This window comes from Mirounga leonina, unplaced genomic scaffold (assembly GCF_011800145.1).
Source record: "Mirounga leonina isolate KUSES-001 unplaced genomic scaffold, KU_Mleo_1.0 Mir_166, whole genome shotgun sequence".
Lineage (NCBI taxonomy): Eukaryota > Metazoa > Chordata > Mammalia > Carnivora > Phocidae > Mirounga > Mirounga leonina.
The window spans coordinates 33,336,051-33,359,488 of NW_023270418.1; the positions used below are offsets into that span (position 1 = coordinate 33,336,051).

At 45.8% G+C, this 23,438-nt stretch overlaps 1 protein-coding gene across 2 annotated transcripts in view; it reads right to left on the reverse strand.

The window, feature by feature from the left end:
* Window positions 1–238: 238 nt before the first annotated feature.
* KMT5B (lysine methyltransferase 5B) overlaps window positions 239–23,438 on the reverse strand; it is a 36,918-nt gene continuing 13,718 nt past the window's right edge. The window contains exons 4-11 of one of the 2 annotated variants that reach the window (XM_035013445.1): window positions 20,591–20,756; window positions 20,084–20,193; window positions 18,409–18,575; window positions 18,100–18,119; window positions 17,882–18,018; window positions 11,358–11,554; window positions 3,846–4,567; window positions 239–3,800 (exon numbers count right to left, since the gene is read on the reverse strand). In XM_035013445.1, coding sequence (XP_034869336.1) covers window positions 3,093–3,800; window positions 3,846–4,567; window positions 11,358–11,554; window positions 17,882–18,018; window positions 18,100–18,119; window positions 18,409–18,575; window positions 20,084–20,193; window positions 20,591–20,756 — 2,227 coding nt within the window. In that variant the 3' untranslated portion in view covers window positions 239–3,092. Of the gene's footprint in view, window positions 3,801–3,845; window positions 4,568–7,899; window positions 11,555–17,881; window positions 18,019–18,099; window positions 18,120–18,408; window positions 18,576–20,083; window positions 20,194–20,590; window positions 20,757–23,438 lie in introns of those variants that run through there. The other variant, XM_035013444.1, reaches the window with a different exon arrangement.

Below are 23,438 nucleotides of genomic sequence, written 5' to 3' on the forward strand. Positions count from 1 at the left end.
GAGGGCCGTGTGGTTTGAGAGGAGCCTCTCCGTGAGACAAGGACCGCTTTCCCGTTGTCTTTTCGACAAAAGGAGCGGCCCTGGAAGCCACTGGAGGCCGGGGCGCGGGCCACGCCACCCGCAGATGCTGGAAAGCCTCCGAACCTTCGACTTTACAAATTCTACTTGAAATGAAAGCCTTGTGGAGAAAGGCACCACTTCGATCTTTTCTTCTCAGATACAGCGAACACCGGCCAAATTGTTTTAATTTCCGAATTTATTAAAATGATTAACCTCAATACTCCAAGTGCATGTACAAAATATTTGTAAAAAATGTTTTTAATGAAACGTTAAAGAACTTACCTCAAATGCTGAAAAAGTCCTTTTTTTTTTCATTCTTTCAGTACAAGGAATACATTGTATCTCAAAGGTATTACAACTCAGCAAAACAATTTAAAACAGTAATTTGAAAAATGATTGAAAATTGAATACTTTACATGTATTTTTATGATCATTTCCTAATTCTTACAATGCCAGAATCTTTACGAATCATTGCATAAGCTCAAGCTCAAAGTTGTATGGAACGCAACCTCTTCCAAGTGGTCACCCGCGTGTGGCTCTCGCCATTCCACACGGTGAAGTTCTACGGTGGAGCCCGAGCAGCTCCGAGGCCCCTACCTGGAAAAACGGAAATCAGGTTTCCCTGGAAGGCGGCAGCCGCGGCTGCCCAGCGCTTGTGCACCCCGACTCCCGAGGCGGGGACGCCCCCGGGCCCCGCTGCTAGGGCCCACGGGGAAGGTCAGTCTCGAAAAGCCGAGGCCGCAATCAAGTTAACACAAACATAAATAAGTTACTAAAATTAAGCTTAAAAATGGAGAAACGTGGGAAATGTGGGATTTTGTGACTTTTTCCTTAAGATGGAGATTCCTGAAATGGCTGTTGTTGGCATGCCGGGAGACGGTTCGAGATTGAGGCTCTGAACCTCTTCGACACGCCCCACGCTAGGCCGGGAGTGAAAAGAGGTGGCCCACCGCTCTCTGCTACTTTCCAGACACCGAGTCTATGCTCGACCTTCCTTAATGGCACGAGTCTCACACTCCTCCGAGGGACAACGTGAGGACTGGACGTGGTCCGCAATGCGCTCCGAGGGCCTCGGGACAGAGCCCGGGGGGGCCGTCCTGCTTCGCGAGGGGGAGAACCACCTGCGGAGCGGGGGGAGGGGGGCCGCCACACCACTACCCGAGGGGCTGACCTGCACGGGACAGACGGGAATGAGGCGACATTAAGACCACACAAGTAACTCCTTGAAGAACGTGAGGAGAAACAAGAACTCTACGTTGCCAACACTTTTATGAATATTCTTAATTTCTACGTGGAACCCTACTGGCAATCGTTTCATGGGACTCAATTTAAAGGGTGTCCCCAGAACCTGGAAACCGGCAGGAATCACCTGGGAACAACAGTAAGCATCGAGGTTTTCTCCACTGGACTTTTCGTCACGGGCAGATTCCTTTCACTATCTTAAGACATGGGCTACTTTTCGATAGACACTACACGAATCCCCTAAATCGATTTTACTCAGGAACGCTGTGTATCTGAAAGTACATGTACACATTTCCCAGAAAGAGAGACCCACTGGCGTCAAACACCTGCTACAGCTTTATATTCCCAAATTCTTTGTCCAATGATTTGTAAAATAATCCAGAGAAATGAAAGGTTGGTATTGAACATAAAGTAGTAATCAAAAATTTGCTCATTAAGTTACTTAAAATTAATTTCTCTTCTCAAAGTGCTTAAAAAAAAAAAACAAATTAAATCTGACTCCTCTTTTCGCTTAACTGATAATATAGTCAAAAAATCTTTGATATTTTCATACATAAACTAACATAAGCCAAGAACTCCCACTGATGCAGTGCTTAAATCTATATATTTTATAATTTCCTATTTTATTGGCATGAATATTTCTAAACTTAAAAACCTTCCTGGTAAGTTCTTTTAATTTCTTATGACAAAAATTTCTCACAACACACAAATATTTACAACATATACATTGTTTTCAGTTCTTTACATTGAATTTCAAAGACAAACATTTTTATAGGTTACCACAGAACAAAAGCTGTGACTCATGTTTTTATTTCATAAACTATTATAAGTTAAAGTGAATAGAGTTTTTAATATTCCTTGTAGCATTTTACAAGTGCAACAGAAACCGTGAAGACCCAAATTAAGAGAGCTGTAGTTCATTAGATAAACGTTGCTTGTTGTCATCACATTGTTCACAGCAAAGTTTTGGAAAAATAAGCACCAATCATTCTTGCAAAGAACAATTTTATCTAAAAGGATTGAAAAGTGTTAAATACAAGGTCTTTAATTTACATGACAAGCAATAAATACGCTGAATTGGAACTCATCCTGCACACTGCTACCCTCGTACATATAATGTACTGGAAAGTTAGCGGTCACGCGTGTAATTGTACTTTTTTTTTTTTTTTTTAAAGAAACCAATTCGACTCCCAACCGATGGTTTGCTCTTTTAAGCAAGGCCACACACAGTACACCTGGGCCAGCAAACAGTGTGAAACCGACAGGACTCCGAGGGGGAGACATCTAGCAAAGGAATCAAAAAGCCAAAGATCATTGCTGGTGATGTTAGCATATACTAGAAAACCTTAATATGCTGCTACTATGATTTGTTTTAAATTATTTTTTAGTCATATATTAAAGAGCCAGTTGATGCTCTTGGTTTAAAAAAAAAAAAGAAAGAGAGAAAGAAAGAAAAAGGAAAAGAAAATTGCGTAGCCACATTATTGTTTTCAACGTCCCGTGTGGAGAGTTGCGATCACTGTACAATTTTGCTTGAGCCTTTATTTTACAACGGGGCTTTCCCTCTAACTCAGAATTGCACGTTAAGAAGGCTATTTAAAAAGTACAATAAAAATGTGCACAAATCAGACTTGGGGAGAGTGCGCTGTACACTTTCTACAGTATGACGCTGCTAAGTGGAGAGAGAAGGGAGGTGCGGCCGCTAGAACGTCTCGGGTGGGGCATAACTGACTGGAATTTGTTTTTACTTCTTTGAAGGAGGTTTCCCAGGCCGGACGGAGCCCGAGAGCTCACGCGTTGAGCCTCAAGGACTGGTCTTCTCTTCTGCGGGAGGAAATGTCAATGTCTATGGAGTCCTTCCCGACGATCAGCCGCAGGCGCTTGGCTGGAGGAAGAGGAATGAAGTCGTCCTCGAAGTCCTCCTCGTAGTCCTCGTCCTCCCCGGCGCCCTCCGAGGACGAGGCCTCGTCCGTGCTCTCCTCCTCGTACTGGCTGTAGTCGTCCACTTCCACGCGCGACTCCAGCAGCGAGAGGGGGTCGCTGCAGCACAGCCCGTTCTCGCGGAGCCCCTCGGCGCACGGCCCCCGGCCCTCCTCGTCCCGCTTCAGCTGGATCTTCAGCTTCGTGGAGCTGCTGCCCGGCCCTGAGTTAAAGCCATTATTGAGCTTTGCTACATACAGATTGTTGTCGTTTTCGTGGTCTTTACTTAACTTGATGCTTATTTTTGAAGCGCTCGTGCCGTCGCTCCCCTGGTCGTTTGCCTTGCTGCTGCTGTCGTGGCGCCTACGAAGAGTCAGTTTGGGAATCCCGGAGTTATTCTCCAGGATCAGCTGCGCATCGTACCTCGTGATCCGCCGCTTCTTTTTACTTTTCGCAGTTCGGAAGCCGCCCTTCGGCCGGAAGCCCTCGGACGCGCCCGCCGAGCCGCCGGGCGCGGGAGCCCAGTCCGCGTGGCCGCCGGGCGCCGGCTCGGGCTCGGGCTCGGGCTCGGGCTCGGGCTCGGGGGCGCGGCGCTCGGCCGGCTCGCAGCGGGCCGCCAGCACCTCGGGCGCCACGCCGGCCTGTCCCGGGCAGTGGCGCCCGGCGGCGGGCTCCTCGGCCCTCGCCAACGGGTTCGCCGGCTTCCCTTGCCGCGACTTCTTCCTCGACGCGCTGCTGTCGCGCCCCTGACACTTGGCTTCCCGCTTCTGTGCCGCCGCGGGCGCCGGCCGCTCGCCGCTGGCCGGGCAGGCGCCCGTCGAGCCGCTCGCAGGGCCGTCGGGCGCGCCGGGCTCCCGCGGGCTGCCACACGGCCCCCGCGGAGCCAGCCTCGCCCGCGCCGACCGCCGGGTGGCGTGGGTGCAGGGCGCGCCGCCCGCCGGCGCCGGGCCTCGCCCGGAGCCCGCCCGGTGCTCCCGCGCCGCGTGCCTGGTTAAGCACCCGCTGGCGGCCGCGGCTTGAACTGGCCCCTCGGGCTCCTTCTCTTTTTCAATGGGTAAGTTTTTATACAGAACTACTTTGGGCTCTTTGAGTACTAAGCTTCCCATCTCGAGTTTTCTCGAAGCACTCTTTTGCTCCAGCCGTTTGCAATGATTTCTTAACTTTATCTTGGAAAGTAAAGGCTTTGCAGGCTTTTTCAGTTTCTTTGGTACCCTGGAATTATTTATATGAGTTAGCTTAGATGAGGTAGAGTTGGAAGAAGCTGGAAGTCTTGACATAGATTGCCTCGTCAGTGTTCTGCTCTTGCTGTTCTTTTTCACACCAACTGAAGATTTTCGGTTAGGAGCTGCAATTAAGGAGAAAAAAAAAGGGATGAAAACCAGCCTTGGTAACACAGGAGTGCTCAACACAACGATGCCCAACCCTGTCAGCTATGAGAGGTTCGCATTCTACCCGCACGTGCAAGATGGACCCCGTTGGGTCTCGGCCCGCACACGGGCACCCCACACCACCCTCCTGTAACTTCCCAACTGCTGCCTCCGATTTATGGAGCATCTATGCGTTTCCCACAGCAAGGACCTGGACTCCACTCTGAGCTCGTCCGTAATCTACCGCGATACTTGTCCACAGTATTTCTTGTCCCGAATCTCTTACCACATAGAAGATTTGAAGTAAACTTGAGGAAAAATCAGATTTTTCTTTCACAAATTCTTAACATCATCATTCAAAATAGGTTTCTAAAACCCATTACTCATTAACTCAAAGGAAGTATATTACTCGACCAGTAATACAGAACAGAAATATATTATTAACGAGCTCTAACAGACACTCTATCACAATGACTTCAAACAAGCCAGAGAGACCCAAAGAACCATATATTGTTACTTCCACCAACGAACCGCACTCCACAAAGTTCTTGCTCCCACTCCGTGAGGACCAGCAGACTTCCAAGGGCGGCAGAACTTACTTGGCCCCGTCCCTCCAGGGACCACCTGCTGCCAACAATCAAACTGAGGCGGGAAGAAGCATGCTGCTGGAGTTACACTCTTGGGACAAAGGGGGACCCAACTTCCTCAGGACGAGCATACAGAAAGCCTATGATGACCCCACAGGGAACGGCCAACCTGAGGACCAACAGGACCGCTGACCAGAGTCTCAAAAGGCTTACAGGTGACTCAAGTTTAAGCTGCTTCCACGGTGAGCATGACCTTACCAGGGGCTTTCTGTTGTCTTTATGTTTTTCTCTCCATTGACATTTGGGACCTGTATGTAGAGTGTTTTACAGGAATCCATCTCTCAATTACTCAGTCTTCCCGGCTCCCACCTGAAAACCTCTTCCCCATCAAACTAGCCCTTTCAGTCATTCACTAGGGAAGCTGAGATGACCAAACTGATACTCCCCACTTCTCTCAGAAAACAGGGAGAGTAAAAAGCGACTATGGGTAAACCGAGCACACTGCCCGACAAAGACTGCTGCCGCCGACATGCCCAAGGGCTGCCAGGGCGACTGTTGTTCCTTCTGCATGGCTAAGCAAGTAAGTTACCATTAGTTAGTTTTTACTGAGAGAAGAGCAAGAATGCATTACAAGCATTCCAAAAATATCAAACCACCAAGAATAGAAGGCTCTATACTCAAAAAGGGTGTCTCATAAATGGCTTTGGGGAACCCAAACCAACACAGTTCCCAGGAGTGAGATCCCCTGATCGGACCAAGAATGTGCTTATCCATGGGGGCTACCACCCCAAGGCAGCCACTTATTTTTAGAATAGTAGGAGCCGTGGTTTGGATACCGTTCAATTGGAGAACAACTGATGTAGCATGAATTGGAATTATACAGAACTAGCTGGAAATTATTTTTTTAAATACAAGGCTGCACAGGGCATTCTTTTGTTAAAGGATTTCTTCATGCTCACAAGGCTTCCTACAAGGTACACTGAATAGATGTGCTTGTTGATGTAAATGCACTTGGCTTTCTCAAATGTGGCTGTGAAGTCCTTTGGCTCAGACCAGGCTCCTTGAGGACCAGTCTATGACCAAAATCAGTGGTTCTCAGCCTTACTTTGCCGTTTGCCATCCTGTTCTCATTCTGTACCTGCAACTGCCCCTTCACAACGAAAACATACACACCACATGCTGGACAGCAATCCCGCTGCAATTTGGATCCGGCTTGTCCCTCTAACGAGACGGCCTTTTTCCAATCTTGGAAGACCTTGTCATGAAATCCAGCAGGCACTCTCTAGCCCTTCTCCCTCTTCCTTTCTCTGCATGTGACACTGCTAACCATTTTTCTTCCTGAAAACTCCTGTCCCATTGGCTGCCCACAGGGGCACTCTCTCCTGCCCTCCCATCTGCCCCTTCGACTGCGCTCCTCAGGCCTCTGCTGTCCTAGACCCTTTGGAAACTACACATTCTATGGGTGACAGGCACCCCCCCCGCCCCCCCGCATGGCTCTTACCACTGATGCACTGGCAGCTCCCGAGCCACTTCATCTAGCCTCCCTCCTAGATTACAGATCCGAATCACCAAATGCCCGCTGGCATCTAGATCTTCCCCTGAGGATGGACTCCTCATCACAGTCAACGGGCCCAAACTGAACTCACCATCAAGCTTCACGGCTGTCCTCCTCCTACATTCTCCATCCTGCTCAGTACCACCACCATCCACCCAGCTAGCTGCCCAAGCAGACAGCGGGAGGTCATCCCGGCCTTTCCCTAACTGCCTCACCCAGTCGGCCACATGTCCCGTGGAGCCCACTCCTGCGGCGCCCCTGCGGCCATCTACTTCTCTCGCTTCACAGTCCCCTGCCTGAGTCGTGGCAACAACTCGACTCCCCCCCTTCCTTTCCTCACCCCTCCCATTGCTTCCCCAACATCCCGTTCTCTACCCTGTGGCCGGAGTGAATTTCCTAGTGCCACATGTCACTGCTGGGCTTCAAAACTTCCAATAACCTCGTGCCCTGAGAATAAATCCAAACTTCTAAACAGTGGTCATATCCCTCCTTCCCAGCCCCTACTCTAGCCATGCATGACACACTTTCCTTATTCGAGTCCTACGCTCGTCCCCGTTTCTCCATTCGTGAACTCCCTCTGCTCTGAACATGCTTCACTTGCCCAACCTCTTACCCCCTTTAAGACTCCGCTTAGGAAATGCTTCGCTCAGGGAGCCTTTCATGACTTCCTACAAATGACAGGTCTCCTTCCCTCTGTATTTTCAGAGCACCTGAGATTATCCTTACTCCGGCTCATATTTTAAATCCATCAGGTTGAGTCTCACTTTATGGGGATTCTGAATCCACCCCTGCTTCCAATGGATTCCTTGCTAGCCGACTGCAGTGAACGACTGACAAAGCACTTGTGTTTGTGTTCTAAACTCCACAAAATAGACTGTATTCGATGCTATGTGTTCTTTCAACACAGAGATCTCACTTACATATGTTCATGTATTGGTCAGTCTAGTCTTTTGTTTTAAAAACAGTATCTCAAAAAAAGCCCAGCTAAGAGGTATGCTCAAGTCAAAGGTCAGAAAAGACTGAGACAAACTGGGCAAGAGAAATGTGAGGAATGTGACTAAGATGGGAGCCCCATGGGCGCCAAGGGCTCTACTCTCCCAGACTGGTCTACACTGTCCTCTGGGGTTCAGGAGGATAGTGACGGTAGGCTTAAGGAGGAAGACAGGAGCCACGCTGCAGACTAATGGAAGTCTGTCCAGAGACTGAGGATTCTGACTCGGTGGAGACCAGGACACCTGTGGCCACTCTGGCCTCCAGGCTGCTACACCACGGACAACTCTCCTGCCTGGCGGCGTAAACCTAAGACAGTATTTTTAGGTGGAGATACACATTCTTAGCAATTATTATACACTGGTGCTGTGCAAAATGGCCCAATCAGTATGATCTCAATCCTAACATGCATCCTTTGTAGTGCTACTAAATCCATGTGACAACCAAGCGCGTATGGATAAGCGCGCCTAAGATTGTCCACCGGTAAGGGCAAGAGATGGGGGATTTGGACTGAGTGAGATCCGTGGCTCCAGATCCACTGTACTAAGTATGCCACAGAGTCACAGTGTGGGTCTCTGCCCCCGGGGGTACAGGACCCACACGGCACGGCCCTCACTGCCATCTCATGGTGTCCTCCGAATCGCAAGGCAGCCCTGCGTGGGCCTCGAGAATTACAGCAGGTACAAGAACAGCAAAACAACAGCAAAGCTCCCCGCACACTCAGGCTGGGTTCTGTACTGGAAAAGCCCCAGAAATGCACACTATCAACGTGAACCAAGGGAACATGAGGGCCATCCACGGCCTGGCATCTTCAGAGCGTGAAGATCCAGAAAACCCTGAGTAGGACTTTAGAGTTCAGTTCAAGTTTGGCAGGCACAACAAGCATCTTCCATCTGACGTGACCAGCACAGACCGGCAGTGGCTGCCTGCAACAGGGTGTTGGAAAGGACTCCGGAGTAGCCTATAGGCCCAGCAGCAAGGAGTGTTCAGATCCACAGTGAGGTCTGACACAGCTCCCAGTGACAAGTGGGTGACCCAGTTCACTATCTCTAGGATAGGCGCTCCGGAGTTAAGATAAACTTATTCCACCGGCCTTGTCTTCTGGGTCTCACAACAATCTGTGGCATTGGCATGACTCAGACCCCGTATCACAGCACCGACTATGGGGGGGGAGGGGTGGCCCAGCCACTGAGGCACCAGAGGCCTAAAACACCACAATCTTCTCATAACGGCATTATAATTCAGGTTTGTGGACTGAATTTGTGAAAATGATCTCGTCTCCTCTTTCCAGATGCTAAAGCCAACAGTCAACTTGGGGCTCCTGAGACACCTTTCAGAAAAGAAATCTGTGCAGAAGAAATAATTTTTCTCCCAACCAGGCAGAAATGTTTCTTTAGAAGAGAACATACAAGCTGTTCAAAGCAAGCAGTCTCTGCCCCCTGAATTCTAAACGCACGGCAGGGTGAGGATGGCAGCTACGCACGGAGAAAGCACCCCGGATCCAGACGCAACCACGTCGCCCCCTCTGGGAGACGCCCGGACAGCCCTGGCTTTGCTACCAGCTGCGATCTCAAGGAGTCTTTCTTTCAAACAGGTAGGTTATGGTCCAGACACAGACACCAAAAGAAATCCCATCTGAAAGAATACCTGTGGGGGCCTGCAAGAGCAGTGCTATGAAGGGGACCTCGTCTAGGGCGGTCTCAGAGAGGACGGGTGAGAAGCCTCTCGCTCCTCCAGAGCACAGAGCCGCATCTGTCAACTCTACACACGGCCCTCAAAGTTAGCTCCATCGACCCTCCAAGTCCTCAAAACCATAATCCTGCAGAAAGGTAATTTGAACAAAGTCAGCCCCCTCCCATCAGCCATCACTGGGAAGTGCTGCATGTCTGCTCAGTGATGCTGAGACCACAGCTCAAAGGGATTACTGGTTCGCTCTGAACCTGAGCAATGGCATTTATAGTCTGCTCTGCGTAACTGTGTACTTGTCGGATCCCGGCACTAAGGCGTAAGCTGCCTGAGGCACGGGCCTGAGTCTCATCCATCTTGTCTCTCTCCAACAACTAGCAGGCTTTAAGTATTTGGTTTACTAAGAAATATTCCCTAGATGGTCACACAGTAGTCAGTACACTCTCACAAACTACCTACACATTATGCTCTTTTAGCCTCCATGGTGTACTGAACTCGGTATGTATACAGTAGGAATGGAGTTAATGCCCCCCGTGTCAGAGCCATCCGGTGTGGGCAGCGTGGTGGCCGTGTCCGTGCTCTGTAGTGTTTCATGCACATATTTCTAAACCGGGCTTCACAAGTCTCCAGTTTCACCAAGGAACCAGACTCCGAAAACAAAACGTTGATTATGTTCCATTTATTATTAGAACCAACAGTCAACAGTGAATGACGGGCTAACTGCGCTCTTTCTGCTCACTTGGGACATGAGAGACTGGACAAGGAACACAGCACTGCTCTTCTACTACGGGGCTGCACCTGGCCTCTGACCGTCCAGCAGCAGGTGGATGCAGGAATTCACGGCAGTGACAGTCACCATCATGGGAGAGGCCTTCCCTTCTCTCCAGGGTTTTCTGCAGGGGAGGGGTGCACCGTGCTGGGCTGCAAATGTCTGAAGGTAGGGAGAGGAGCCTCAAACAACCCAACTTCAGAAGGCTCAGCCAAGTACCTACGGCCACCTGGCGTGCTGAAACGGGCGTCCCTAGGGATCACCGAGTCAAAACTTTGAAACTTTATTCCTGTCAGAAACAAGTCAGACTAAAGAGCCTACAGCTTTAGTGGCAATGAGAGGAAACTGGTGTTACCCAGAAGAAACCGGCAGCCATGAGCATGGTCCCAGGACTTCAAAGCTCCACAAACATGACGCGTTTCCTTTTGCCCGGCTAGGCTTGCTTCGCTTTCTTTCCTCTTTATGCTCCATTCTCTCTGTTTCCAGTTTCCATACGGTCTTGCCCCCACGCACAACTCGTATCTTAATGCTGGCTTCTTCTTTTCACCTCTCTTGCTGCTTTCAGTGGTGGCTAATGCACCACGTCACAGTAGGAGCGACCTTCGAAATGCTCCTCTATCACAACTCTGAGTCTGGTAACTGGTGGTTTGGTGAACGGGCTCAGTTCAGTTTGAAAAGGGCAAGCAAGCGGTAAAAAGGTGGAAGCCTTGAGGCCAGAGCTATGAACTGCCCAGGCTGTCATCACGCGTGCTAACGGACTGGCTCGGCGCAGGGACATGTACGTGCCTCTACGCCTCTACCCAGTCCTTCGTCTTCCTGTAGGACCTACCGCCATCACGACAGCCAAACTAATACCTTGAAAATGTTTCTCTCAAACACAGGACGACCCTGGAACACATGATGAAGAATGTAATATCCAGTTACCAGAATTCAAGAAAAGCAGACAGTTCAGTCTAGAGGACAGGACTGAATCTGGAGGCGGGATACAGACTGCTTTTGTGCTCAGATCGTTTCTAGAACCTTGCAGTGCTGCGGAAGCACATGAGTCCCAGAGCTTCTCTCAATATTTAAAAGATCAAAACTACTGAAGTGAAGCATACTTTAGCAAGATAACTGGGTGAAAATACTTAAAAATGATAATAAAAAAAGAAGAGAGATGCTTATCAATCTCCCTTACTTACTTGCATTGTTTTTTTCCTGAGTGGGATCTGCATCAGTGTTAGAGCTGACAGATTGACTGTCTGAGTTTTTGCTGCTGTCACCTAACTTTTTAAGCCTATTTAAGCGTTTATCTGTCTCTCTGAGTCCGTATTTGCTATTGATAACAGGAGCAGGTGCAGGCAGTCCCACTCTGGATTTAAAAGCACCGGTTCCCCGTCTGAAAGAGAAAACAGCACAGGTTAAACAGACAGTGTACTCACTACAAGGTCAGTTGCTGTGGGCTCATGGCCACCTCAGGGGAACAGAGGAGGCACAGTGATGAGGCCTCAATCATCACTGGAAATCTGCCAAGTCTAGGACTCGCAAGAGAATTAAAACTGCATATAAAATTAATGCAAAAAACCCTCTAGATTTTAAATAACAAATTATTGCGACCATTATCAACTGATTATTAACTGCCCATGAGAAACTCCTAGACCCTGAAGAAGTCCACATGTAGGTGGAAATAACTAATTCTTCAATTTCAAAGCTGGTTAGTCAATAGGTCTACATTATAGCTTTTTTTTTTTTTTTAAAGATTTCATTTATTTATTTGAGAGAGAGAATGAGAGAGAGAGAGAGCATGAGAGGGGAGAGGGTCAGAGGGACAAGCAGACTCCCCACTGAGCAGGGAGCCCGATGCGGGACTCGATCCCGGGACTCCAGGATCATGACCTGAGCCGAAGGCAGTCGCTCAACCGACTGAGCCACCCAGGCGCCCCGGTCTACATTATAGCTTAAATAACCCACCTGTTAATTATATTCCAGCTCTGTTCTACGCAATTTACCTCTACAATGCTGAATATTAAGAACTAAGGAATTAAAAAAAGAAACCAGAGAATTTCCATAAATTCATTACTTAGAACTCGATGTTAGATACAAAACAAATCTTAACTAAAATTCTGTGTAAGGTGGCTACACTACATCAGTGAAAATCTGACTTCTAGAACAATAAAAACTGTTTAATTTCTTTCAAGTTATTAAGATAAACATGAATGACCATAATTAACACAATGTTACTTAATAAAAGGCATTCAAAGACTTGCTTTTTTCACAGGACAAGAATGGTTTGTAGCCTACTCTAATAATTTACATTTTTATAGAAGTTCTTCTGAAGTGAAAGTGCTCGTGAAGAGGCTCTCATCGACCTTATTGAATCTCACTTTGCAGACATTAACTTTATTCAGTGAGTACTGGTGAGTTTCTACTCAGCTCAATTTGAGAGAGTAAGTTACTGAGGGTTAAAAAAAAAAAAAGGCGCTACATACTACAATAAAAAAATGAGAAATCTCAGGGCGCCTGGTGGCTCAGCCGTTAAGTGTCTGCCTTCGGCTCGGGTCACGATCCCAGGGTCCTGGGATCGAGCCCCGCATCGGGCTTCCTGCTCAGCCGGGAGCCTGCTTCTCTCTCGCTGTGTCTCTGTCAAGTAAATAAATAAAATCTTTAACAAAAAAAAAAAAAAGAAAGAAATATCTTTGTCCAAAATTGCCTTCACTGACTTGCCTTTTTGTCCTCAGCTTGTTAAGGAAAAGCCGTATAACAGCAGCTCTTGAACACACAGCAAAACTGTAGGCGCCCTCCAGCCTGGGAGCAGTACTGGCCTCCAGAAGAGCCCATGTGATCCCCTCCTTTCAGGATGTGGATGAAGACAAAGTAACTACTCCCCCCACCCCCACCAGTAATCCGAGTGCTCCACTTTTAGCTAAGGGACACCAAAACTTTCAATCTCTCTTCCTTCCATCTTACCTCTTAAAGCGAGGGGCCACACACCTAAACCGATGGCCAAACCTATCTCTGGTAAGTAAGGTGAGCATTCCTGCTTCCTTCACCTTTCCAGAACAGATCTGGAATTCCATTTTTATGAACGTTTCTGCAAAAATCACAACAAACCGGGTGCCTGGGTGGCTCAGTCGGTTAAGTGTCTGCCTTCAGCTCAGGTCATGATCCCAGGTCCTGGGATCGAGCCCCACATCGGGCCCCCTGCTCAGTGGGGAGTCTGCTTCTCCTTCTCCCTCTGCTTGTGCTCGCTCTCAAATAAAGAAAATCTTAAAAAAAGAAAAATCACAACAAACTTATTGTGTGGCTGCCTCAGTTCTGGTCTTGGAAAGTGTGTCAGAAATCATGGTAAAACGTCCAGGTTATTGCGACCCAGACAGGCAGGCAGTTCCACTCCAGTCCACACTGACACATGTGCAAAAAGAAAATGCAGAGATGTCAAAGGTGATTTTTTTCTCATAGGAATTAGAGTAATACGGTATTTTCAGATAGTCCATGCCTTTTCCCCATAACCTATAACATTTCTGGTTCACTTCCAGAAAAATGGGCCATATTTAAATTATGCTTAAATACAGGGGCGCCTGGGTGGCTCAGATGGTTAAGCATCTACCTTCGGCTCAGGTCATGATCCCAGGGTCCTGGGATCGAGCCCTGTCCTGGGCTCCTGGCTCAGTGGGGAGCCTGCTTCTGCCTCTCTCCCTGCTCATGCTCTCTCTCTGTGTCTCAAGTGAATAAATAAAATCTTTCAAAAAAAAAAAAGTTATGCTTAAATACAAATGATCATGGTGGAATTATTTTTTTCTGGAATTAGAGGTTTTTGTTTTTTTTTAAAGTAAAACTCTACCACTCAACTGCTTCTCTACTTCTCTGATTTTTTTCTTTCTAACTTATGCAAGTAAGACGTGCTCCAGCTTTGCTGCAACAAGCAAAACAATCCTAGGATCTAAGTCCATAAAGCAAAAGTTGCTGGTCAGCCACCCTGCACCCCCAAAACCCCGAGGTGCCTGCCAGTGTGTCATCCTCCACCCCTCTGCCACGGTCTGCACACTGGTCTATGCAGTTGCTTCTTTTTAAAAAAGCAAACAAAACGAAAAACAAAACCAAAATGTATGGTAATACTCAGCAACCAGCTTTATCATTATGCAATAGACAAATAAATCTAAACTGAACATATGTTTTGAAAACTGTACATTTTACACTGAATAAACATTCCCTGATGCATTCAATCATTCCTCACTGTTGGTTAGTGAAACTTGCAGGGATTTTTATTTTTGTTTTTGTTTGCCACCAGGAACACTGCTGGTAATACTGCTCTTGAAAGCAAATCCTTACTAACGATTGCTCGTATTTCCACAGGGGAGATTCTCCCATATGAGACTGACTGCCGGGTAATAGGGTGCACTTATTTTGAATGATTGCCAGACAATTCATGGCCCGACTAACAACGTATGAGTGCCCATTTCTCCACATCCTCACCAGCACTATAGAGTATAACTCTTATATTTTGCCAATTTGATTAGCGACAACAAATACCTGCTTACTGTTTTAACTGCCTTGTTTATGGCCATGATTTTCTGTGCGGCATCCTCCTTACCTTTCTCTTCTGGAGTCTGTCTTTTCCTTATGAGCTTCTAGGAGCTTTTTGTTATTTGGATTATTAACTCTGCCACATGTGTACCGTTTTCCCTTTGGTTCATCAATTGTCTTTGATTTTACTTTTGACCTTTCAAACATTCTCGTATTCACTGTTTTTTACCTTACTTCTTTCAAAACATCTCTACCACCCCAAGGTTAGACAGATATTCTACTAATATTTTTCTAACAATTTTGCATTGTATTTTAAAATTTCAATCTTTAACCCATCTTGAACTTAGCTTGGTTTTCTTCCAGATGCACAGTGAATGATACTAACATCATTCATTAGACAAATCATCATTTCCCTGTATGTGATATCAGATCTCACACACACTCGCCGCTGCTTCAGGCCTCTGTTCGTGTCCTTTTTTCTGTTTGTCCAATTCTGGGCTAATAGCATCAAATGTTGATCGCAACTGCTTCCTAGTTACTTTTGGTATCTGTTAATGCAAATCTCCTCTAACTATACTTGAGAAATTTTTCCTTGGCTATCATCAGACATATTTCTATATAAACTTAAAAATAATCTAATCCTTCATATTTTTTGGTCCTTCATTAGACTTTATTCCTCACATTTTCTACAGTAAGATCCGCAGCACTTACTTATGAACATACTACATTCATGATAGTGATTGTCAGGACGGTTATAGTCAGAAACGTGCATCAAATGCATCCTGGATGCTTCACCCACGATCTCAGTGCCTTTGTAAACCTTCTGCTCACTGATTTCTTCACGGGGCCACCTCTTCTCATCCTGCAGCCCTGGCAGAGCGCATGTGTGCATGTCCCTGCACTGCTCTCACATCTGGCATTGTGCTAGTCTTGTTTACTCGGCATGTACTAGACCTAACTAAGTCAGTTATTCAATTAATAGCTGATGAATAACTGAATGAGTCCCTTTGACTAGTCTTACCCTCTTAGGTGTTCCTAAGAATTTCAAGAATATTTGCAATCAACCTTTAAATCAAAGTGCTCAAATAGTCTGAAAAGAGCCGTGGCTGCTGTTTGGAGTAAGCCTTTCCATTAAAAATGGATCTACTTGTGTATCTATCCATTCCTCACACTAACCCTGTGGAGGAGACAGGATCACCCCCATCTGACCAGTGAGAAACTGAGGCTCACAGAGAACTAATGTGTCTGAGAAACAGGCTGATATATGCAATTCCAGACTGGTAAAAGAGCTGTTTCAGGCTTGGCCCGGAATCCTGAATATGTGGCTGCATTTCTCAGGACAGCCTCTGAAAGCTTATTTAGCATCCTATTTGCCCCGTTCGTTTGTTCATGCATTCGTTCAGTGACCAAATACTTAATGAAGAACCTACTAGTGCCAGGCGCTGTTCTGGATGCTGGGGATATAGTAGTAGTAAGTGAAAGGATAAAAAAAATCTCTGCCTTCATGGAGCTTACACTCTAATGGGCAAATAACCAGAAACCACAAAATAACCTGATAGCTAACATCTGAGTATTAGCTGTGCACTGTTCTATGTGCTTCACAGGAAATAATAAATTTAATCCTCATAGTGACCCTGTGAGACCGCTTCTAGTGTTATTTCCACTTTATAGATGGGGTAATTAAGGCACAAAAAGCAGCTAAGTCACCCAAGATCACGTAGGTAATAATGAAGTGCAGTCACAGGATTTCAACTCATGCAAGTTCCAGATCTTAGGCACTTAAGTGCTACACTATATGCTTTCCCTAGAAAATGATTTTTGAAGCATTATTCAAGTATAATTAAACTACTTCATGGATTAAAGGTCTTTTTGTGGGCTGTTCTAAGATTTAACCAACATTCAAACCATTTTTTATGTAGAAAATGATAAACTTTTTACACCACCACCCCCAAAAAGGGAGGGGGACAAATATTCAGCACGACCAGAAAGAGGTTTTCTGCCATTCCTTATGGCAAGGACCCCGATGATGGGAGAGAAGCGGCTGGAGTAGTACCATGACTCCGTGCTTCTGCTCTCTCGTGACATGGGACAATACTGCCAGCTACCTGGAAAGAAGGGGAGTGGGGCCTCTGGGGCATTCACTCCCTCCCCCGAGGCTGGCTGGCTACAGGCTGGGTGTTTTCAGAGGGAGAAGGAGCACTACCGGACAGTCCTGCTCATATTTGCAAAAGTAGTATGAAGTGGGCAGAACAAGGGCGCTGGAGTTCAGCTGCCCCGGGTTCAGACACTTCTGTGTCTGTCCTTGCAATGTGGACTTATCACTGGTACTCTCTCTCACAGGATGGCCGCGGGGACTGAGTGAGTCAGGGTTAGTGAAGCGCCCAGCACAGCACAAGGTAAGGAAAACAGACTCCACAAACCCAGGTTTGCTCTGCTGTATGGCCCTATGCCAACGTGCACTGCTTCGTGACAGAAGCCTTCCCGCAGCGCCAGCGAGACAAGCTCGTGAGGCCGCCCTGGTGAGGCCGCCTCTGGGAGCTCTTCTATGCAGAAACCAGTGCAGCGAGTGAGTGGAAACCAGGAGTCCTGCTAAGTCCGATCTGGGGGATTTCTACAAGGACTCCAGAATCCTGACGGGACACAAGAGGTACCTTATTAAGGAAGAGACAGAACTTAGGAATTACGAAAAGTATGGACATCAAAACAGAAGAATTCCTTGGTGAGCATAGCATAACATACAGAGAGGCCGAATCACTATGTTGTACACCTGAAACTAGCGTATTGTGGTGTGTCCACTACACTCAAATAAAAAAATTAAAACAAACAAAACCCATAAAAATTCCAGAAGCCACAGCTTGTTAATACCCAAGACAACTTCAGGGTTTTTACATGATTATCTGTGGTGGTGAATGTCAGTTGCCATTTTTTGGGCAACCCCACTCTGGCGCTGTGTGTGTGTGTGTGTGTGTGTTCCCATTCTCTCTTTAGGCACATTGGTATTCTGACCAACTCAGAAAACAATAAGCTGGTAGTAAGACTTTAAAGGCTGAGGTGCCAAGGTCCCTAAAGAGCTCTTCATCTTTGGCTGCTGACTCACGCCGCGCTGGGTGCAAGGCTACGGAACACAGAGGACGACCCCTGCGTGCAAATGAGGAGGAAGTGACCTCAGCTCATGCCACAACCACCTTACTCAATACTCTACCTTTCGCAAGTGTAACACTCGCAGAACTCATTATTTTCTCCAAAAAACCCGTCTCCGTAATAACAAGAAATCTCTTCTCCAGGTTCAATGTCTCTCAGGGCCTTCACACACGCCGTATCTCGACCAGTCGACACAAACTGAAATACAATCGACTTATTAAGAAACTCATACATGAGGCAGAAACAAAACACTTGAAATAAAAAAACGTCTCCACTTACCTTGCAGTTAGGTCTGCAATCTGAAAAATGTCCAAAAGATAAAGTCAATTAACTGTAGATAAGATCTGAAACACGAACAATTACAGAAATCTGAAATAAGCTTTCCACATAATTTTACAACTTTTGATAGAAGTTTAGGTCTTGAGTTCAACTACAGGATTATTTATTTAATAAGTTGGTGGGGAAAGATCAAGAGGTTCCATCTCCAACCTCCTGTTAAGGGAGACGAGGTTTGACGGTCTGACAAGGCCATGCTAAGTCTTAGCAGTCCTGCCCGCCACTCACGCCCGCCCGAGAAGCACAGCTTACCATGGTTTATAAAGGCGGCGGGGCCAAGCCAGAGCTGAGCACAGTTTTTCCTTGTGGAATACATGACACTGAAGTCGTTTTCTCCGTGTCTAAGTAGCATGTTCTCCTCAATTTCTGAAAGTTCGGCAATACAACCCACCAGTAATTCTATTTTGTCATTTCGTTTCCTATTTAAAATATGTCATGTTAAAAATTACTAGTAATTATAAGTAACAAGGCTTCTTTTAATAAAATAAGCCTGTCCAATCAATACCAGGAATTGAGAAAGCCTAGCTGTGTGTCTATCAGCTGAGCCCCTGGGACCTCCACCGGGCTATGTCCTCGCCCTCCCCGGAAGCCCCACAGCCTCGAGCCACGGCTGCCTGCTTAGCTGCCTCTTCGCTACGAGAGGCCAGAAGCTGCGCTAACCTCTGTCTCTGAATCCCCTGCAGCACGCAGTGTCATGTTTTGCAGGCAGGAAGGATGCAAATACCCGCTGCCCTCAATTCAACTTGCTGACAGTGGATGAAGGAGACAGAGACATAATAAAATTTAAAAAAATAAATAAAAATAAAATAAATAAATAAATAAATAAATAAAAAGGGAGACAGAGACAAGCAGGAGGAAAAAGTCACAGGGACCCAGGAATGGGATGCCACCCTCTAGAGCAGCACCATCCAAGAGAAATGTAATGGAAGCCAAACACGGAATCCTCAGTGTTCTAGCAGCCACATTAAGAAAGTAAAGGAAAAACCAGGCGAAATTACTTCTAGTCATAGGTTTTAACCCAATATACCCCCAATCCTATTCCAGCAGAAATGTTAATGAGGACTGCAGTTTAGCATAGCATCTGGCACATAAACCACACGGACAACACTTCCCAGTTCACACTGAGCCACGAGTGGCTGGTAACCACCGCACTGGACAGCCCAGCCCTAGAAGACAAGACCCCAAAGCTCTACGTCCGCCGACAACACAGGGAGCCAGGGGAGCTGGGGAGCAGGCTCGATATATTCCCATGTACGCTCACAAGCACACATCTATCCCAGAGGCCTGGGTGTGCTACTCTTTGGCCATCCCATTTTCAGGTACCCGATTCTAACATTTTTGCTGTAAAAAATACTGAGGGTATTGAGGGTAGCTTATGAGAGGGGCAACATGTTCCTTCTTCTGAGAGATAAGGTAGGAACAGGCATCAGAGGAAACATATAATCCAATATTCTCTCTCATGAATGGCTTTCATCCCTCCTACCTGGGCTCCACTTCACTACCCTTATTTAAATGGGCACATCTATGTCTGTGTATATATTCAGGCAGGCAACACAGAAGAAAATTTCCACCTGTGAAATTCCTAGGATCATTAAGGCTTCACAGCCCACCTTCCTCTAGGCCAGCAGGAGACGAACTCTCAAAGCCAGGTTCTCCAGCCCTGGCGCCCACACGCTTCCAGCAGCCTCGTCACCGAGCCGCACTCAGACTCAAAGCACGGTGGCTTAGGGACAGATCTGGTTCAACTCCGATTTCTCATTTCACTGTCCTGACCCAGGTCCCTGGGCCAAGTCCCTGGCCCTGCAATGGCTCCTTTAGGGTGAGCCTGGCTTCACTGCTTCCCACAACTCTCTTAGCACTTCCACAGTTATTTACAAGAGAACTTTAACTAAGATGACATGACGGGTTATACTAGTATAATAGTTACCACTCTTTCGTTGCAACGATTTTGGCTCCATTTTGTTCAGATGAGTATCTATTACAAGGCAGTATTTCAAATCCACTGTCAGTTGCAAACATTCGCAAGTAAATAAATACCTAAAACAGAAAAAAAAAAAAAAAAAAAAGAATATTAACTTTGAATTGTTTATCCAATTAGACTTGCTCAGAATTATAAAAGCAAACCATCACCAACAACATAAAACATTAAAGATCGTTAAGTAACAAACTCTGTTGTTACTTTAAAATTTCACATATTTGAGTACCTAGAAGCTTGGCCAAGTTCCTCTAAAAGTTCACAGTAAATTTCACCTTTAGATGACAAAGTTTTCTCTTTGGAAAGTCATACAAACGATCTTATGTATGATTAGAACTTCACATTGCTCAGCTTTATGTAAAATTGATTTAAAGTTTCAAGTTCACTAAAATTTAAGCTTTAGTTTTCTCCACTCTTATCCAAACAGAAAAACAGTATTAATCTTATCAATAAACCTACATGTTCCTTGAATAATTTCTCCTGCATTTTGTTCTTGTTGAGAAAATAATGCCGCGCCCATTCGCCTGAAGTCAAACATTTGAAGGCTTTCTCCAAGTGTTCATCTTTCTTAAAACGTTCAATGACTTCCTTTAGTTCTTCTTGCCTTCCCTTAATAGGCCGAAATCTGAACAAAATCAAAACATTCACTTTAGTTATCTGCTATCATCCCTGGGCCACTGTTGCGAGTTCCTGAGATAAGAGATTAATAAACTAAAAACAGCCAGACTTAACAAAAGATAATCATCAATAATCCTGAGAATTATGCTCAAGTAATAGCGATCACCAGGAACTAGAACTTCTCTTTCTTCAAACTATACTTTGATATTCTTATTTTACTATTACCTCATTGAACTGATAAATGACCAGATGACTCAAACGAAAGCTGTCTGATTCAGGCTCATACTAGCCATATACTTTGGATGGTACAAAAGATCTAGAACAGAATGTGTCTAATTGAGTGTTAGAATGACAAGATTTTTTTTAAAACATGCAGAATTCAAGCCAGAAGAGTGCAAGGCAATGAGCTTCAGAGGGATAAAGCAAACAAAATCATGCCATAAACAACATTCTGTATGTGCACAGTTAGAAAAATCCCAAACCAACTAGTATCCCAAGAGGTCCCGAAATACACCCTGATGTTCTAACACCCATGTCAAATTAATCTTTGATAACTGCATTCAGAGAGCAAAGAGTTTTGCAAAAAGCACAACTCTAGCGGTGATACTGCTAAATTGGTGATTTCAAAGAAAAAACTGTCGGGGTAGAATTCTGAAAGGCTTCTATAATAAAACCAGCCATGCTTTCAGAATACTGTACAATCGTGGTCCAAAAAAGACTTCTGTTTGTAAAGCCCCTTATTCTAAAGCTGTGTTCTCTCAGTAAAATGTGTAACTTGCACCTTAATTTCAAAATTTCTTCTCATGTCAATTTCCTTTGGTTTATTTTCCCAAATAAAGTTCTTTTGTTTTGTTTTTGGAATGTCCAGCAACAAAAAAGGAGCCAGACTGCTACTGAAATAAACTTTGAAGAAAAAACTATTAGTGGCTGAGGAGAAAATATATTTGAACTCCGCATCTTACTCCAACAATTAAAATTGCACGTCTTGCAAACCCTGAACACACTAACATGGAAGTAAGATCTGGCACAAACTCTAGCAAAGGAAGTATCCAAGCAGAATTTTTTTCCAGGTAGGCTATCATAAAGGTCTCCATCACATTTCAGTGAGATTTTAAGCCACAGTATCTCACCACAGATTCTTTATTAGGCGCTGTGGAGGTGTGGAGGAAAATATGAGCAAAGACACAACCACTGCTCTTGAATGGAAAACCCCTTTGGGACTAAGAGACACATACATGCATCCAATGGTTAAGCAAGGCATCGTTATGCTACTGCAAGTTAACAGGGCACAAACCACATGCCACAGCACTTTCAAGTATGGAAACCAACGGAGGTGTGAGGTCTATTTGAGAAGGGGTTTTGGATTTGACAGTGATGTGGGCAGTGAGGAAAGTGGTGATTTCAGCTTTCTAAAGAAAAAGCAGATTATTACCATAGGCAGGAAAGAATCAAAAGGCAGCAGGCAAAGTGAGGGGAAGTCTAAGCAGAGGATCTTAATGAGGGTGGATTCAAAGAGTTGAACAAGGGCTGAGAGAGTCAGCTTGGCCAGCAACATTGGGGGAAAGTACTAGAACAAGGAAGAGGAAAGACGTGAGCCCCTGAGTGGGGGGAATGCTGTTTACTGGACAGGACCCATATCCACTCTAGAAATGCAAGCTGACTCCGCTAGGAACTAACTAGCCAGAGTGTCAATAAGCTGCTCACAACTAGTAAGCAGAACTATGAGAAAGACTTCAGGCACATCCTAGAGAGATCATATGAATAAACGGACAATGCCCTACATTATTTTCCATTTCAATCAATTAGCATACCAGCCCTCACAGGCAGGTGAGTGCAAGTCCTTTAAACAATTCAGAAGGTCTTTAACTAAGCTGTCAGAATACGGTGTCAGAGAACCACCGTTAAAATGATCTAAAAAAACCACCTGCAGAATTGTAGAAACATCCATACTTCCACACAGATAGAACACTAAACTACTTACTTGTAGCCACCACAAGCGACTTTGTCAAGAGTGGGTTTCTTAGAAAACCTAAACCCTCCGTGCTGCAATGCTACACTATGAAGTTCCCTGCACAGGAAGGACAGACAAGACGCCCCAGCAGCTGTCAGCTAAGGCACACCTCCTCTTCGAGCAAGACAGAATGTGAAATGGTGGGAAACAGATAACCCATGCTTTGTGGAGGAAACAGAAAAGCAACAGTTCACTTATAGAATGAATATGAGGACTCATCTATGATGTTAAGTGGCTACAAAGCACAGAAACAGCCAAGCCATCTTTCCAAGTTTAACGTGGAATCGACCAACGTTGACAATGTGTTTTAAAACAACCACATGGCTTGATGCATTAGAAAGCAAGCCAAAGTCAGGGCTAAATTCACCTAAAGCTCTTGAGAACATGTCAGAAAAATAAGCTGCAGACGTGGAATGGATGCTGCCTATTCCTGACAGGCCTTCTGTGTGCTCTCCACTTCCTGAAACACGTTCCTCCCTCTCTGAAAATGCCTGTCAGCTCTCCTTACTTTTGCTTACTCTTTGTTCATGATGCCAAACAATTTATATGCTAAAACCAACACAAAATAACCAACCTGCGATTTAGTAATAGTCTGCCTTTGTTTCTGCTTTCCTGACTTCTACTGCTTCGAACACAAACAAAACCCCCGAAACTGCCCCTTGCTACTACTCACTGGCA